General features: G+C 33.6%; 2 protein-coding genes across 3 annotated transcripts; both read left to right on the forward strand.

The window, feature by feature from the left end:
• Nucleotides 1-757: 757 nt before the first annotated feature.
• On the forward strand, nt 758-2511 carry LOC111400419 (3-epi-6-deoxocathasterone 23-monooxygenase-like). The gene is made up of 3 exons (XM_023027839.1): nt 758-1309; nt 1417-1538; nt 2418-2511. The coding sequence occupies exons 1-3, from the start codon at nt 1145-1147 to the stop codon at nt 2509-2511; spliced, it is 381 nt and encodes a 126-aa protein (XP_022883607.1). The 5' UTR covers nt 758-1144.
• Nucleotides 2512-10702: 8191 nt separating this feature from the next.
• On the forward strand, nt 10703-17418 carry LOC111401551 (beta-galactosidase-like). Of its 2 annotated transcripts, XM_023029337.1 has the most exons (19): nt 10711-11108; nt 11199-11294; nt 11377-11489; nt 11586-11652; nt 11779-11871; nt 11995-12138; nt 12608-12696; nt 12836-12941; nt 13026-13113; nt 14258-14376; nt 14462-14623; nt 14765-14940; nt 15063-15172; nt 15599-15708; nt 15915-16025; nt 16103-16213; nt 16377-16582; nt 16661-17000; nt 17155-17418. In XM_023029337.1, exons 1-19 carry the CDS (start codon nt 10950-10952, stop codon nt 17263-17265), a joined length of 2511 nt encoding a protein of 836 aa, XP_022885105.1. In that variant the 5' UTR covers nt 10711-10949; the 3' UTR covers nt 17266-17418. The 2 variants fall into 2 exon arrangements, with proteins under 2 accessions (XP_022885106.1, XP_022885105.1); XM_023029338.1 differs by lacking the exons at nt 16103-16213; nt 16377-16582; nt 16661-17000; nt 17155-17418 and having other exon boundaries at nt 10703-11108; nt 15846-16019.
• The last annotated feature ends 1884 nt before the right edge of the window (nt 17419-19302 follow it).

Here is a 19302-nt window from a genome sequence, read left to right on the forward strand (position 1 = left end):
TAAGAACCCTAATAATTAATGATTATGTTTCGGAAAAATTTCTTTACTGTAAGTTCCACTTCAGTTATGTTCCATTGTTTTAATTTTATTTTTTCATTTTTCAGGCTGCTTTTCAAGTATTGGTGAAAGCATTGATTGGTTTGGATACGGGTTACCAACTCCATCTTCTAAAGAAACAATTTCAAGAATTTATTGGGGTCTCATGTCTTTACCAATAAATTTGCTTGGTAGTCAACTCTATCGATCGTTACAGGCGAGTGCTGACTCTCATGTATTGGACACACTCAAATAAGCCTAATTCGTGACAAGAGAGGCGTTAAATCTTTCGTACACTCTTTGTTAAACCAAGATAAATTTGTGTGCGCCCTTTACATGTTACTGATTATGAACATATATTCAATTTTGTTTATAGGCAAAGAAGAAAATGGTTCAGATGATTCATAGGATTATCCAAGAAAAAAGGAGGAGCAATCCATTTACTCCAAAAGATGTAGCAGATGTTTTGATGAGTGAAACAAGTGAACAACTGACAGATGACCTAATTGCTGAAAATATGATTGATTTGATGATTCCTGGTGAAGATTCAGTACCTGTCCTAATGACTCTTGCTATTAGATACGTGTCTCATTGTCCTGCTGCGCTCCAACAATTAACGATACTTTTAAACTCATTCTCATGGCCTCGTTTGGCAGTGATTTTTCACCCCTCAAAAAATTAATTTTTTGACTAATATTTTACTATTGAAGTCGTAATTTTTGACTTTTTCTCTCACATTAACCGAACAGGCTATTTGAAAAGAGTAAATTAACCAAATTATTACCCAATACTTGAATGGTCAACATGGGCCAAGCATGCTTGCCATCCCATAAGGCCTTAATTCGCATTGTGACACAAGAGGAGAACCTGAAATTGAAGAGACTAAAACTAGGACAAACATTGTCTTGGAGCGATTACTTATCACTTCCTTTTAGACAAGCTGTAAGTTCATCACTTCAAATACATACAATACACTTTTATCCGTGAACTACGTGCATTATTCTCGTACAAGAACGTGTTTACCAAGCGCCCGTATCACACGATATTTTGATAATGACAGAGTGAATGAAACTGTTTTGTATGACAGGTGATTACAGAAACTTTAGTGATGGGAAATGTTATCACTGGGGTAATGAGAAAAGCTACAAAAGAAGTAAAAATAAAAGGGTATTTCATTACAAATGGATGGTGTGTTTTAACATATTTCAGATCAGTGCATTTGGATGATGATCACTATGATTCCCCTTACCAGTTTAATCCATGGAGATGGCAAGTAAGATTCTTTCTTTAGGCGTATATTTTTCGCATTCTATTTTCGGATAAGTAATTATATTAAATTGGTTTAATTAATTCTGTATTGTTGGGACATGATTATCAAAGGACAAGGAAATGATTATTTGCAATTTCACCCCATTTGGAGGTGGACAAATGCTGTACCCTGGACTTGACCTGGCCAGGCTGGAAACTTCCATCTTTCTCCATCATTTTGTTACTCAATTCAGGTATTGACAAATTTCCCTCAAGTGTTTAGTAAATTGGATTCAACGACACTGACTATAATATAATTAAAGAAAAAAAGTTGAAAATATATTGATTAGTTGCAAAATATACTATATATTAATTTCATGAAAAATTCAATCAGTTTACAAAACGATGAAATCATTAGTATGATGAAACCACCCACATTTACAATGATACGGATTTCCTCGTGGCCCTCCTCCATTCTAGATTAAATTTGTATTATAAAGTCGAGCTCAAATTCATTATAAGAAAAAAAAACTATTGATTATAGTCGTAAATTGGGAACAAACTTATATTACATACTCGTTGTATGATCTTAGGAAATTTAAGCTAGAAAAAAGAACCGAACACTTAATATTTGAATTCCACAAGTTTTCTTGCCTTGCGTACCCCGCTGGTTTACTTCTTTCATCTCATCGGATTTAGTTTGATCAGACGAAATTGCTTTATCAAGAATGGATTTACTTCTATCCATCTAACGATATGCCATCAAATGTTATTCACTATATTAGAAATGTTTGTAGTGGGGCATCCCATCCACATTAAATGCTAGATAGGTCTACATTATAATCCCACTAGATGCTATTGTGTGTAAAAGCTTTGAGTTTTCATGATATCATTTGCTTATCTCCACTTAATTTACTTGAATTAAATGTGAACTTGATTTCTTTATGGCCAGTAGATTCTCTTAACAAAATCACTATAACGCAACCAAATTGAAGAGTCAATTTGTGACCGAAGATACGAATAAGCTTAGATAACTTTTTCATTTCAATTTAGGCCTTTTATAGTTACGTGAAAGTAATTTTGGTGAAAATTTGCAGCAAAAGAAATTCTAACTCATTTTTATTTTTGCGTAGATGGGTGGCTGAGGATGATTCCGTCAACAATTTCCCTACTGTACGAATGAAGAGAAGAATGCCGATTTGGGTCAAAAGAAGAAGACGCCCTTAACTAGATATGGAGAAAAACAAAGCACTCAACCCAAGAAGATGACATCAGTGCACCCGTGTGGGGCTATTGAGGCTGACATATTTGTCCTACTTCTAGGAATTTATTGCACATATATATAGATACATTACATGCACATGTGAAATTCCACAATTCTCCAATAATGTTATGACACTTATACATTATGAATACTCTTATGGACATCATAATGTACATGTAGTATAACCCTTTTAATTTTGCCATAATTTTTCACTATTTCTTCATTTCCATTCCTTTACACCTTTTGTATGTAAAAATGAAATATAAAGATGGCGACCATGATTCTTTTGCCAGCCAAAAATGGGTAACGAAAGTGTCTTGATCCCAGTTTTGTGACTCAACCTGTGCGACTTATAAAATTCCAATAGAAAAATTTTAAAAAACAGAAGGAAGACGAGATTTTTTAGACTTAAGTCCCAGAGGTTCAGTGATTGCTATTAATTCTTAGCCCCGTGTTGAGCATCCGTTAGGATCAAGCTTGAATCCACTAGTAAAAGCTCAAAAAAAAAAAAAAGAGGCAAAAATTTGATTACAAAACGAAAACCAAATTTCTCATCACTACTCTCTCTGAATCTCTCTTTAAATATAGCAATAAATCACAATAGATGTACTCCTTTTACTCTCTCTCAAAATTCAACAATTTCACTAAGAAATCACAAATTAATCTGTTAAGTAGGACTTGTTTGATTGAAAGTTGACCGTATGAAAAACAGTCCAGATTTTGCATTTCAAAAAATTGAAAATTGTATAATTGACTAATTATAAAAATTATTAAACAAATATTTTTTTTTTTATTTTAGATATTTGGTATAGATTATTTTAATTACTACGATTTTTAAAATGATTAAATATTTAAAATAATAATAAAAATAAGTAATTTTTTTCATAGAAAAAATAAAATTTTGGACAAATAAAGCAGGTTCTTGTTCAAACCAGAACCACTATATATCCTGTAAGGAAAGCAAAAAATATATATATATATATTTTTGTGTGTGTGTGTGTGCGCGCGCGCGCGCGCATTTGACGTGATGATTAAAAATATCATTAGCATAAAAAATGATGAACATTGCTATTTGTACACTAATTTTTAATACTTGCATTGTTATCAAGTATCAATTGGATGAAAAACTGTATGAAATTTAAACTGTCCAATAGGATAATGACACGTGACAAAGTGTAAACTAAAGTGTATACCATAATGTATATGTAGTAAAGATTCAAAAATGATTATCGAAAATCAGGGCACCATCGTTCTTTCTAGACTCGAGGCTGAGTTCACGAGTCGATTGGGACGGAAGATATAAACTATTTAATGATGTGACATAGTGTAACATATAAACGATTTACTGATGTGAAAAGATGTCTCAAATGAAGCCTTTGATTCAGTTTTGCCCCGATTTGTTTCTTATCTTCTTGTTTTATTTAGGGTGTTTAACTTTAGGTATTATTCTATTTTTTCCTTTATTTGTCATATATATTTGCTTTGAAGTTTACCTGAAAAACGTTACAACAATTTCACGATCTGTTAAAATTTGAGATCCATTTTAATAAGATCAACCTTATTAAGAGGAGTAGTCCAAGATCTTTTTAAGTTGGTCAATATTTTGGTATTTAATCGATGTGAAATTTTTATCCCTTAATATGTCCCCGCAAGATGGTGACTCGTTTTAGCAGACCAATCTTGAAATTCGCGTGCTTATTTTTAGAGTCTTAATCGGATCGAATTGCTCATTGGAACTTAATGGGTTCTAATATCATATTAAGATTTGGGGTCCATCTTAATAAGGTCAACATTGTTAAGAGGAGTAGTCCAAGATCTTTTTAAGTTGGTCAATATTTTGGTATTTAATCGATGTGAAATTTTTATCCCTTAACACGATCTTTTAGCATTTTCTCATTCATATCAGCTTAATTGGGAATTATGTTTTTGAGCATATCCTTCTTCTCCAATTCAACGCGTCAAATTACTTGTTTGTTTGAACATTTTTGTCTATTTAGAGTAAGATATAAGTGTTGAAATTGGTGACTATAAGGTCAAAGTAGGGCAAAGCGGTTGTTATCGTTTATTTGAACGTCATTTTAGTTGAATTGTGTGTAGTTATTGTTGGTTTATTTGCGGTTATGACTGGAAATGAAAATTATCATATATGGAGTGTTGTATGATGTAATTGCTATTGTTATAGTTGATTGATGTCACGTTATAGTTTATCTATGTTTAGTTGCAGTTCATTTTTGTTCGGTCATATTTTGTTGACCTTCAAAAATGGCCAACAGGCATCTTTCGAAGACGATGAGTGACTGTAAATACCTATATTTGTGGTAGAAGAAGAAAGTTAACAGTGGACAACTTTGTATAAATATATTGTGCTCTCTTTTCTTGGTTCCAAGATTCATCCTCCTTGAAAATTGAGTGAATTCTCTTATATATAGACAAATGAAATGGGCTAAGTGCTTTAACGGGCCTAAGTCCAAGCCCAACATGAGGTGGTTTTATAAGCATTGTTATGGGTATCTCCGCAAGCACTTCTTCATGACCTCTTAGGGCCTCGGTAGCATCTTTGAAGGCACATCAACTGGCCTCTTGAGAACCTCGGCTGGACCACTTAGGGCCTCGTGGGACATCTTTGAAGGTACGTCGGTAGGCACTTTAGCTCACCTTTTAGAGAGCCTCGGCTTGGGTTTTGTAAGCACTTCGGCTGAGCTTTGGAGGCACCTCAGTTGATCCCTTTGAGAGTCTCAACTGAATTACTCATTTACAGTCCATTCATGCATTCCACGTGTATTATCGTGGTGCCTCCGCATGACATTTCATATTCGACCGGTAACATAGTTTATTTTTGTGCAGTTACAATTGATTCACATTCCGTTATTAATTATTGTTTTTGGTTCTATAACATATGATGCCAGATTTTTAGTAGATTTTTATAAAAATTGATGAAATGTATGATTGAAATGTTGTGAGGTACATAAAATGTGTAATTAAAATTTATTGTTAATTTTGACTAAAATTTTAATTAGCTTTTGTAACTGAACCGAATAGGGACTAGAAATGAACTTTGCTGTAGCCAAGAATAATTATGATGGAGATTAGTACCCGAAGTGTAGTTCAGATGATCCACAAGTTTATTATATATGTTGTTAAACTTGAATTCCAGTTGCATTCTGAAATTTTTACAGAAATGTTCAATGTTCAAGATTTTTACAAGTTGATAAATGTAGATATATATTACATTTTACATCTCAATTATCTTTCTCCAAAAGTCATATGGTTCAAATCATTATTACAACTCTCATCGCATGCACGCACCTACAACTATAAAAGAAAGGTACCAAACATAAAATGTTAACAAAAAATCAGTAGAAAATGGGGAAAAAGTACAAATAATTATTGAAATGACCTTAACAGCACCTCTATCGATGGCGAAAATCTTTACTATGACCACCGCACCCATCCACACACCTCTAACATGTTAGACGACTCAAAATGGAGCAAAATACGATTTCAAACTGGTCAAAGTGTTATTTTCACAAATTTAAGGTTGAAAGGCCAAAATAAAGGAACATAATGATAATATAATAGTGTCATAACGATATAAATCATGTCGTTTTATGTTTTATTACTAAAAGCATTTATGTCAAAACCATATACCTAAAAACCATATCAAAGGTAGTTAACTTGTAAACTTTTTTTGACATGAAATTCATATTTCTGCATTAGAATATTGGTTAGCCCAATTGTCTCATACGATTATAGTTGTTCTAACTTGCTTTACTACACGATAAAATCACTTTGATTGCAAAAAGTCAAAATATTCGATGTGTTGGATCAACATATCTCACTTAAAAATGTTATTTACCAAATAATATTATTTCGAAACGTTAAAAGGGCAAAAAAGAGAGAAGATGTCATAACGACTCCCTTGTTGTTTTAGTACAAACGTCACGATAAGCATGTCGTTATGGCTCAAAACGCTTCCAAAGGCATCTGCGACTAGTAATCATGCCTAATATTGTAAAATGACTAAATGAATTTTTATTTTTATTTTAAATGCCGGTTCACGCTCTTCAAATGGTGAAGTATAGGCAAATGATCTTGATTCATTTTATAAAAGTTGATCCTACTTGCTTTAGTATGCCAAAACAACGTTGATTATATAATGTCACTACATCCATCAAGCCGGATAAACTTATCTAGCTTAAAATATTTTGATATTGTTTCAAAAAGTTAAGAGTGTAAAAAAGATAGAAGATATCATAACTATCATCTTATCATTTCAGTAAAAAGATAACAATAAAGGTGTCGTTTATGACTCACATAAAAATGCTTCCAAAGGTGTCCACGATCAATACACATGCCTATAAATACTATAAAGTGACTAACTTCACTTTCTTTGAATGGTGAAGGACAAGCGATCAATATTCATTCATAAAATCATAGTTATATCTACTTGTTTTATTACGCTAAAACCACATAGATTATATACTGTCAACATATACACCATATCGAATCAACATATCTCATTTAGGCTCTGTTTGTCTCCCTTTTTAAAGAGTTTTTGGGGAAAAGTAATTTTTTGAATTGGGATTTTTTTGAATAATATGTGATTAAAAAATATGAAAAGACTTTAAATTTACATGCAAAATATTTTATTATATGAATAAGTGATCGACAAGAGTTTGAGAAAAAATAAAGAGTTATAAAAAAGGAGACAAACAAAGGCTTAAAAATATTATAAACACCAAAAAGTTTTGTTTCAAAACATCAAAACTGCAAAACAAAAGGGAAATTATCATAACGACTACCTTGTCGTTTCATTACAATGATGACAAAAATATGTTGTTGGAACTCAAAACGCTTCCAAAGGCGTCCATGACTAACACACATGCCTGCAAATACTGTAAAATGACTATATGAGTTCAATAGTTGTTTCACTTTCAAATTATGAAGGACAAGCAAATGGTATTGATTCATTTCCATCATAGTAGTTCCTACTTGCTTTGCTATGTTAAAACCACTTAGATTATGAAATGTCCACATATTCTCGTGCCGAATCAACATATATCGGTTAAAAATATTATTACATCTAATAATGTTATTTCAAAATGTTAAAAGTGCAAAATAAGAGAGATTATCATAACGACTCATTTGTCATTTCAGTACAAAGGTAACGATAAACATGTTGTTATGAATCAAAATGCTTTCAAAGGCATCACGACCAATACCCATGCCTAGAAATGCTATAAAATGACTATATGAGTTTAAAAATTCAGTTCATGCTCTTTGAACGGGACATGCAAATGATCTTGATTTTTTTTTATCATAGTTGTCCTACTTGTTTTAGGACGCTATAACCACTTAGATTCAGAGGCAACCTGGGGGAGTCCTATAGGGTCAATTGACCCCCCAGTTTCTGCCCTTTTTTTGTTTTTTTGCTACATTTTTTTAGAATGTCAAAGTTTAAAACCTACACTATAAATATATTATGCAACAGGCAGCTCCAAACTCAACTTTGTGTCTTTGTCTCTCTCTCAATCTGTCTACGTTTGAAAGTTTGATTGTGGCCCCCTAATTGAAAGGGTCTAGGTCCGCCCCTGCTTAGATTCAACACATTTTATTGTATGAAATCAACGTATCTTGCTTAAAAATATTCTTTACGCAAAATAATGTTGTTTCAAAATGTTAAATTTTCAAAAACGGGAGAGAACTATCATTATAACTTCCATGTTGTTTCATTAGAAAGATAACTATAAGAATGTTGTTGTGGCTCAAAAAGCTTTCAATGGCGTGCATGCCTAATACGCATGCCTATAAAAATTGTAAAACGACTAAAATGAGCATCAAAGTCGATTCAAGCTCTTCGAATGGTGTAGCACAAGCAAATGGTCTTGATTCATTCGATCATTTTCTTGTTTGCTTTACTATACCAAAACCACTTAGATTTTATAATATGTAAACTTCCCCTTTTACGAATCAACCTATCTCACATAAAAATATTATTTATACCAAATAAATATTATTTAAAGTGTTAAGAAAAGAGAGAGAAATTATCATTACAATTCCATTGTCGTTTTATTACAATAAATAACAATAAGCATCTCGTTATAACTCATTTCAAAGTTGTCCATGATCAATACTCATGCTTAGAAATCATCTAAATGACCGAATGAGTTAAAAAGGCCAACTTGACCCAGCCTCTACCCCTAGATAGACTCCTTAAGAATGTCTATTTTCCCTTGGCACATTAGCTAGATAGAGTCTCGATAGATATCCAACTATATTTTTAGAAATATATTTGATATTTTAGAATTTAAAATTTAATTACAGACTATTTACCCTTTTCAATTAGTCGGAGTTGACTTCAAATCATAGATTATCGTTATAATTTAAAGGAACTAATTATGACTAAGAGATGCACACAAAAATTTGAACCTTATAAGCATAAGACTAACAAATAGATGTCTAAAATATTTGAAACCTATCGAATTTGAATAATGTTATGTAGCACTATTGATATTCAGTAGTATTTTAAATTTTTAAGTGATAGAGAACTTTACCAACCCACTTATTTAGACTAATAATACATAGCTCCCGTTTGTTTCTCATTTTCAGAAGAATGAAAATGAAAAATATAGTCGTTACGGACTCCACACAAGAGATAGAAATTCAAATTTGGTGACTTGATGTGATGGATAACGATCATATTTTTCATTTTAATGAGAAAAAAATAGAAACCAAACAGGAGCATAATCTTACTCAAAGATTTAATCAAATACGTAAGCTAGCTATGGTCAAACAGTGATGGAATCAGTGGACATTAGTCAAATTTTGGGTGCTAATTAATTATATCATCACTAATTAATGCCTCTTACAGTCCTACTTGAATCATAACTTCATGTAAGGGGTTAGTAATTGGTCAATTCAAAATAATTAATTAGGAGCTATATAGGATATAAGTTACATGGAGAAATGATCTACTATGTTGAATAATAATGAAATGACACATCAAGTAATGGTTGATCATTTAAATTTTTGAAACATATTATGAAATTATTCATCGATTAATCAATGTATTACATCATTATTGCTCAGTATAAGCCAGCATAAAACAATAACTATAGAGCAGATCGTTTCTCAAGCAACAAATACTTTACCATCAAAATAAGTAGTTCTAACTTTAAAATAAGAGAGAGAAAAATAATAATAACATGACTAACATATTTAGAAGCAAATTTACTTACAAACAAACTTACTAAATATTAACCAAATATGTATATATATCTTCTAGTATCTAAGTCGAAAATAATATTTTTATTTAGAATTTATTCCATGAAGTAAAATACTTCAACATGAAAAATGAATAAGCTCTAACATTAATAGGGATTCAAGGAGAATATATCTATTTTATTTTTTAATTATTAATTACCACATAATTTTCAATAGCTCCCTACTAAGGGGTGATACGACACAAGTAGCTCTGTGCGTGACATTGAGGCGCTAAGGCCACGTTTGGGAATTGAAAATCCAAAAAACAAACATAAACTTATGAACCGACCATCCGTATTGGGATTTGAGCACTGGAACAGCGAATCCCTGTGCACGAACCACAGACCTATATCAATCCTTTTATTATTTATATAGCTCCGTTTGATTTTATTTTTGGCTGGAAAAATAAAAAATATGACATTTATTCATCACATTAAGTTATTATATTCGACTTTTATCTTTTATATGAGTTTCATAACGACTATATTTTTAATTATTAAAAAAAAGGGAATCAAACGGATCCTAAGCCCTTATTTGAGCCACGTTATTTTCATAATAATTCATTTTCAATAGTGTGTTGATAAGAATGTATAGTTAAAAAATAAGAAAAAATTTAAATTTACGTGTAATATTATTTTATTGAAAAATATGTGATTAAAATAATGTCAAATTACTGTTTAAAAATATATTTATTTTTTAAAAAACGTGAGTCAAACATGGCCTTATATAGATTTAGCTATTACTTTATTGGCTGTTGGTATAAAATGGAGCAGTAAAGGACAAAGTGGGGCCCATTTTTGTGGGGGCAGAGTCTTTCAAAAGGGCCACACTTGTAAAGCTATCCATTATTTGGTGTTTAAATGCGGCTGTGCAAATCACCCAAATCTGCGAGTCCCAATTTGGTTTCTCGGATACTAATTATTACAGAAGATGAAAAGATAAATTCTTGAAAATAAAAGCAAAACAGCAATTTGCCTAATAGTTCTCGACTCTGTGTGATTGTTCTTAATTAAACAAATATGGTATAAACTGGAAGGGGGAAAGAAGGATCAGAATCAAAGAATAAAGAGTTTTGCTTTGTAAAGTTACAATATTGAAAACAGAGGACGGGTTTTGGCATTATAAGTTCAGAATCACAATGTGCAGTTCAATTTTGCTTGTAGTTATAGTGTTATTGAGTTCATGGGTTTCTTGTGGAGAAGCCTATGTTTCATATGACAATAAGGCCATTCTTGTAAATGGGCAAAGGAGGATTCTTATATCTGGATCCATTCACTACCCAAGAAGCACTCCTGAGGTATAGTCATGCGAAATGTACTTCAAAGAATTTTTCTTGAATATGTTCTTCCTTTTTTTTTTTTTTTTTTTTTTTTTTTTTTTACTGCAGATGTGGCCAGATCTTATTCAGAAGGCAAAAGAAGGAGGGTTGAATGTGATCCAGACTTATGTTTTCTGGAATGGGCATGAACCTGAACCTGGAAAAGTGAAGTGTTTATTTAGCATTTTTACTGAATATTTTCAATTTTTTGAGAAATTATTTACTGAAAATTTCTATTTTTTTGTAGTATCATTTTGAAGAGAGGTATGATTTAGTGAAGTTTATTAAGCTGATACCGCAAGCAGGGCTCTATGTTCATCTCAGAATTGGTCCCTATGCTTGTGCTGAATGGAACTTTGGGTAATTTTAGAAAATGCAAATGAAACTTTCGATTTATAGAAGAAAACTAACATTTTTCGGGTTTTATCGTGAGGATTTTTCCTGTCTCAATTTCAGGGGTTTTCCAGTTTGGCTGAAGTATGTTCCAGGGATTAGTTTCAGAACAGATAATGGACCTTTTAAGGCTAGTTGAGTAATATATTAACATTTGAGTTTCCATTCTAGTCGAATTCTTTTATATATATTTATTCCATTGATTTCTAATTACGTGCTTCAAAATTCTGGCGTCTGGAATTTTTTTTCCACAAAGGCTGCAATGCGAAAATTCACAACCAAAATTGTGAATATGATGAAAGCAGAAAAGTTGTATGAATCTCAGGGTGGTCCAGTTATTCTGTCTCAGGTAATCCTCGTGTTCCATTTCATTTTCTGTTCCCATGTTCCAAATTCCAATTTTAAGCCCACGCCTCTATAATATTTTTGATACATGTAAACCAAATAAAATGTAAATTTGTGTATGTGACAGATTGAGAACGAGTATGGACCTATGGAATACGAACTAGGTTCACCCAGCAGAGCTTACACAGAATGGGCGGCCAAAATGGCTGTCGATCTTGGCACTGGTGTCCCATGGGTCATGTGCAAGCAAGATGATGCTCCAGATCCCATTGTGAGTACCATCACTTTTATCAACATCATTTTTTGCGATTTGTCTCTTTCTTTTTGTTCTCTTTAATGGTTATGGTGTTTTATTTCCTCATTCTTAGTGGGCTTCGTGCGTAACAGTGTCTTGTCCTCTTATGTGCTCATTAATAATATTTGAATTCTGGTTACCTCTGCACACAGCTTTGCTTCTTAACTTTCTCGCGCCAATCTGTATTATTTTGTCTACTATTAAATAATTAAAGGCCTTTGAATCTTATGACTGAATAATGGCCATGTCTCCATGTCTTTCAACTTTCAATTTCCATTTATCGTGTTCTTTAAATAATATTTTTCAACTAGATCCTGTCAAAGGAAGTAAAAGTGATAAAAATAATGTAACTACATGAAGCTGAAATCTAAAATATTCTTAAGAGTTCTGTGAGCTTCTACTTGGAAAGATAAATCTTACTTTAACGTGTGTTTTCATTGTCCAGATCAATACCTGTAATGGTTTCTATTGTGACTACTTCTCTCCCAATAAGGCTTATAAACCAAAGATGTCGACTGAAGCCTGGACTGGCTGGTAAATTTTAAACTGGTCTTACGACTGGCAATCTGATTGACATTTTTTGCATCTTTACTTTCTTATTAGGATTAGAATATTCTGGGAAAGTTTTTTTCTATTAATATTAGCTATTATCCTTATACAACATATGTTGTAGGTTTACTGAATTTGGAGGTCCTGTTCTCTACCGTCCAGCTGAAGATATGGCATTTTCTGTTGCAAAATTCATACAGACGGGGGGATCTTTCATTAACTATTATATGGTAAACTAACTGTTCGATGAACTTATTACTGAAATAAATTGGTAGTAGATTTGTTGAATGTCTTTCTTCTTTCCTTTTGATCGGTTTCATGGAGGAACAAACTTTGGCAGGACTGCTGGTGGTCCATTTATTGCAACTAGTTATGACTACAATGCACCTCTTGATGAGTATGGTACACATAACGAATAAGGCTCCTGAGATTTTTTTGCATTAAAATGATATATTCAACATAACACGCATGATGCCTCCCATGTATTGTGAATCACAGTAAAAATTTTGTCAGTCCTCCTCCAATCATAGTTTGCCATTTCTTTCCAGGGGGCTGCTTCTGTTGTTTGACAAAAGAAGGCAATTTTTTATGGTTAATGTTGATGACTAAAAATGACGTAGCACTTTTAGATCAACTAAGAGATATTTTAACAGAACAGTTATATAATGTTTGATGGAATTTGATACTATGTAAATGAAATTTGCTAGGCTTTTAGTGTAATTAATATTGAGAGATTTCTTGACAATTCAGCCTATTTCTTTCGGCTTTTACCCTCTTATATAAGCTACCAGCTTGTCGCCTTACTCACGTCAAGCTACAGTGTCCTACTTAGGCCTGTGTATTGCTCTCCTATTTGGAGAGATTTGATTGGCAGGTGTGTTCAGTAATGACGGAGTCATCATGATGATTAGGCTATAGGCCTGTGCTTTAGGCTATCACAATTTTCTTTTAATTGGCTGACGGGGACGATGCCGCTGTCCAGAGAAACACTTTTGAGTCATGTCATGATATTTCCAGATGATGTCTCCCATGGTCCAATGTTATCTTCCCGTACTGTTCTGTTTGGTTCGGATAAAAAGTCCTCTTTGGCTAATTCAAGGAGGATCCACAAGTGGTCCAATGTGGATTTTCAGATCAGACACCAGCAATATTATTTTACTAAGTCACTGTCATCCCCTTAATATTACTGGATTCATGGATCGTGATGGTCACACATGATGACAAATTGACTGTAGAGAATTGACCTCGCATTCAATAGCTATGTGGCAAGTGACAACTCAGGCGGAAGTATTGTCAAAAAATTTGAGGCAAAAGATGGTCAATAGACATACAAATACCTCATTTAGCTAAACTACGTACCCCAAGCAGGTCCTTGTTTTCATAAGATAACTGATCTCATGCTACAATTTGGAGTCCCTAAAAGCCCAATAACACTGATCGTTTCCTATTGCTTGAGTAATGCACAGGTTTTGTCTGGTTAAAAACTTTATTTAAAGAATTGCATGCTTATCGGCCTATATTATATAATTTTCTTGCTGATGTCCAGGATTGTTAAGGCAACCCAAATGGGGTCATCTGAAAGATCTTCATAGAGCAATAAAGCTGTGTGAGCCGGCTTTAATATCTGCTCATCCCGTTGTTACACCACTTGGAAACTCTCAAGAGGTTGGATACAGTTATTTTGTCTCAAATATATCACCCTTGTCAAAGTTGAAAATGTTTTAAACTATATCTCTGTTTTGTTGCTTAGGCTCATGTTTTCAAATCAAAGTCTGGTTGTGCTGCTTTTCTTGCAAACTACAATCAGCATTCATTTGCGAAGGTGTCTTTTGGGAATATGCATTATAATTTACCTCCATGGTCCATCAGCATCCTTCCTGATTGCAAAAACACTGTTTATAATACAGCAAGGGTGAGAAAAGCCTCTTTCATTAAATCATTTATATTAGTTTTTTATACTGAAAAAGTGTCTCGAGGGCCTTCAAAAGGCACAAATAATGTTAATTATTAGGTGATGAACAAAAATTGAACCAATATGAGTTTTGTTATGAAGGTTGGAGCGCAAAGTGCACAAATGAAGATGACCCCCGTTGGTTCGCAATTTTCTTGGCAGTCGTACAATGAAGACACACCACCATCATATGAAGACAATTCATTTACAACAGTTGGACTATTAGAGCAGATTAATACTACCAGAGATCGGACGGATTATTTGTGGTATACAACGGAGTAAGTGCTCGTGTAACTTCAAGTGACCTTGCATGCATGAAAAAATAAATCATTCCTTGAGATAGAACTATAACCTGTTTCCATTTTTCATCATCTTTTTCCTACTGTGTTCATTTATTCAGTGTGAAGATCGACGATAGCGAAGAATTCTTAAGAGGCAGGGAGTTGCCTGTTCTTACAGTTTTATCCGCAGGCCATGCTCTGCATGTTTTCGTTGATGGTCAATTATCAGGTTAGTTTTTATTTACATCCCAAACAATTTAAGTTCTCATTTGGTGCAATTACTGGTAACTTAATCGATGTACTTTATTTGATCAATGTTATTAAGTTCTCATCTCCGTAGTCTTTCAAAACACCTGCCTGAAGAAGTTAGTGTAATCGCTTCACAAATCACCACGGAAGTATATTTTTCTCTTCTCTTGGACGATCAGTTTTGGGGATTTTATTCATGTTTTATTTACTGAGCATATTAAGATCAGAGTTATTAGTAGTGTAACAATGTGTAAAATAATATAAATGTCTTCTTGACAAAATCAAAGCTACTTTAGAAGCTTGTTGGATTATAGACATTAACAATTAGTTGTTTGACTGCTGCTAAACATTTCGTTATTATATTTGTCTCTTTCCCAATTTTTTTATTTTTTTATTTTTTTTTCAGGAACTGCTTATGGAAGTCTAGAAAATCCCAAATTAACTTTTAGTCAAGGTGTAAATCTGAGAGCCGGAGTCAACAAAATTTCGCTGCTGAGTATAGCTGTTGGTCTCCCGGTTTGTTCTCTCTCTAACTCTCTCACACACACACACAAACACGAACACGAACATGTGCATGCGCGGGGCACTCGTGGGCCTCCATGCATGCTCATGATATTTTTTCTAGAATAAGGATTAATCCAAGGAAATCCTAGTTTGATACTATTAGACATTGAGTGGATGATAATACAATTATACATGCTTCTTCATTTGCATGAGGTCAGAATGTTGGTCCTCATTGCGAAACTTGGAATGCTGGTGTTCTTGGCCCAGTTTCGCTCAGTGGGCTTAATGAGGGGAAACGTGACTTAACGTGGCAAAAATGGTCTTACAAGGTAAGTTTCTGGAATTCAAATGACATTCTCACTGCTAACATTCTTCATCTCTAAAATTACCGCTATGTTTTGGACAGGTTGGTCTAGAAGGAGAAGCTCTGAGTCTTCATTCACTCAGTGGAAGCTCTTCTGATGAATGGGTTGAAGGTTCCTATGTTGCTGAAAAGCAGCCCTTAACATGGTACCAGGTGAGCGAGTTATGCTCAATTAGAGAATGCAGTCTTTTGCAGCAACTGAATCATGAATATTCAATTCTTTCTTTTTTAACCCAACGAAGTTGCTGATTGCTGGTATTTCACTGAAGCTACCTTGCCAATTCTCTTCTGATTTGTTCTTCTTTCTTTTTTCCAGTCGACTTTCAATGCTCCAGATGGAGATGAGCCTTTCGCTTTAGACATGAATACCATGAGTAAAGGCCAGGTGTGGGTATATGGTAAAAGCATTGGACGTTATTGGAATCAGTACAAAGCATCTGGCAGCTGTGGTGCATGTAATTATTCCAGTTGGTTCGATGAAAAAAAATGCCTAGGCAATTGTGGGGAGGCTTCTCAGAGATGGTAAGAAAATCTACATCCTTCCACCCATTGTCTCTTAGATAAAACACATTAGACTGAACGATGAATGATATTTTCTAGGTATCACGTTCCTCGTTCCTGGCTCTATCCAAAAGGAAATTTATTGGTCGTGTTTGAAGAATGGGGAGGAAATCCTTACGGGGTCTCTTTGGTAAAAAGAGAATTAGCAAGCATATGTGCTGATATTTTTGAATGGCAGCCAATGTTAGTGAATTGGCAGATGCAAGCATCGGGGAAAGTCAACAACAAACCATTGAGGCCAAAAGTTCACCTCTCATGTGATCCCGGTCAGAAGATCTTGTCTATCAAATTTGCTAGCTTTGGAACACCCGAGGGGGTCTGTGGCAACTTCCAAGAGGGAAGTTGTCATGCATTTCATTCCTATGATGTTTTCGAGCAGGTATGTACTGATCTTATATGAAGTTACTGATTCCTGCATTAAAAGAACTAGCCTGGCTTGGTACAACCTGAAAAACTAGAAACTAACACGAAAATCAATCTGGTTATATCTTAAAACTTGGACTTTGACACTGCTGCTTGTTTTAATGTTGCAGTATTGTGTTGGCCAACAATCTTGTGCCGTACCTGTAACACCCAAGATCTTTGGGGGAGATCCATGTCCAAGCATTATGAAGAAAGTTTCCGTAGAGGCCATTTGCAGTTAATCCATGGCCAAGCCTAGACATTAACAGGTTCGACCTCATTTCTGTTTCCTCTTGACACGAGTTGTCAACTATTCTCTCTTCTTGAGGTAGCCAATAGACTCCTAATTCATCTCAACCATTTCTTTGGCTTTGCTGGGGGTGAATTTGTACATATATGCTGTTACGAGTGATTCAAAAGTTAGCCACTTTAAATCTCAACAAAATATGAACAATAATAAAGCGAGAAACTGAAAGAAACAAAATGAACACGATGATTTCCACTCCAAAGCAAGAGGTTCATAACCGGGGTCCTTAATCCCCCTTTTAAGCTTCCATCACTAGAAGGAGATCACTATATCAATGAAATCAACTAACTGTCCAGTATACAGTACTCCATGGCACTAAGATGAGATCACACAAGATTTCTTCCAAAATAAGCCTCACTGAAAACTACAACATTCACTCAAGAATATTGAGATATAAGCCTATACGAAATCGCTCAAGATCTATACAAACGGTTGGTTAAAATCTCATCAACAGAAGGCTTGATTTTAGAGTGTAGTTTGAGAGAAAAATAAAGAACTTACAGAGGGAGTTCAAGAGACGAGAATGAAAAGCCTTGCATCTCAAACCCTAGTGCCAAGATAAATATCGAAGGCACTAGAAGGTCATACATCCAACGGTGCAACAGTCAACACTTGGCAAGATCGATGCAATTTTTATTTAAAGAAATCGTGTTTCAACAACACATTTATTGCCAAGAATTAAATCAGCACCAATTCAACATTTGAGGATCCGGCCCACAAGTCCATCAATTCAAGAAAAGTCTAACCCACATCATTCTCCACCCTGGTACTATGATTTTAACATCATTTATAGTGATTCATCCAGACATTACATCATTTGCTCTTATTTGTAATATACGAATCAACAAGAGTTAATATTCAGTGGACTTAAACAATCTAGAAACTTGTTTAAAGGCAGCACTTTAGTACCTAAATCAACAAGATCAAAATGAGTAGAAATTTTTTCCAGTTTTACAACACCTTGAGAGATTACATCTCTTATAAAATGAAATTTCACATCATGTTTTGATCTGTTATGTAAAACATGATTTCTACTTAGGTATATGGCAAATTTGGCTATCAAAATGTAAGACAACATCACTTGTAAAAGCAAATTCATTCAAGAGTCCTTTTAGCCAAATTCCATCTTTGATAGCATCAATTGTAGCTATATATTCTGCTTCAGTGGAAGATAATGCAACAATTTTTTGTAATTGGGATTTTCAGCTTATATTGGAATTACAAAAAGTATATATATAGGCAAAAGTTGATTTTCTGTTGTCTGCATAGTCAGAATTTGCGTAACCCTCAAGATAACATCCTCAGATTGTTTTCTATACTCAATACCTAGGTCACAAACTCCTTTAATGTATCTAAGAAGCCATTTCATAGCTTTCAAATAAACTTCACCAGGATTAGACATGTATCTACTCAATACACTTATAGAAAATGTCAAGTCAGGCCTTGTACAAATCATTAGATACATAATAGACCCTACTACATTTAGATAAGACACTCTAGCCATTCTTTTAAACTCATCTTTAGTTTTGAGACATTGATCACTTGAGAGTTTGAAGTGATTTGCTAAAGGTGAACTCACACTTTTAGCATCAGGTAGCAAATTTTTCAAGTAATTTCATACATAAGTTTTTTTTATGGAGACTTAGTGTGCCTTCTCTCCTATTTCTTCTAATTTTAATACTCAAGATTTTTCTGACAAGAACTAAGTCCTCCATTTCAAATTCTGATTTTAATTTTTTTTAATTGACTTTATTTCCTTTATGTCATGACTTGCTAAAAGCATGTCATCTACATAAAGAAGAAGATAGAGTGAATTCTCACCTTTATTTCTTTTTACAATAAAGACAGGTATCAAAATTACTTTTTTTTTTTTAAATCAAGTCCAAGTCCAAGCACAAGTATCAAATCTCTTGTACTATTGTCTTGAAACTTGTTTTAAGCCATAAAGTGACTTTTTAAGAAGGCATACTAA

This window comes from Olea europaea, chromosome 10 (assembly GCF_002742605.1).
Source record: "Olea europaea var. sylvestris chromosome 10, O_europaea_v1, whole genome shotgun sequence".
Lineage (NCBI taxonomy): Eukaryota > Viridiplantae > Streptophyta > Magnoliopsida > Lamiales > Oleaceae > Olea > Olea europaea.

Bases quoted from the DNA above. Each gene is read 5' to 3' on its own strand.
- LOC111400419 (XM_023027839.1), top strand. From the start codon at position 1,145: ATGGGAAATGTTATCACTGGGGTAATGAGAAAAGCTACAAAAGAAGTA. The intron at 1,310-1,416 runs GTAAGATTCTTT...TGATTATCAAAG, and splicing joins TTAATCCATGGAGATGGCAA to GACAAGGAAATGATTATTTG. The intron at 1,539-2,417 runs GTATTGACAAAT...ATTTTTGCGTAG, and splicing joins CATTTTGTTACTCAATTCAG to ATGGGTGGCTGAGGATGATT.
- LOC111401551 (XM_023029337.1), top strand. From the start codon at position 10,950: ATGTGCAGTTCAATTTTGCTTGTAGTTATAGTGTTATTGAGTTCATGG. The intron at 13,114-14,257 runs GTACACATAACG...GCTGATGTCCAG, and splicing joins TGCACCTCTTGATGAGTATG to GATTGTTAAGGCAACCCAAA. The intron at 16,214-16,376 runs GTGAGCGAGTTA...TCTTTTTTCCAG, and splicing joins AGCCCTTAACATGGTACCAG to TCGACTTTCAATGCTCCAGA.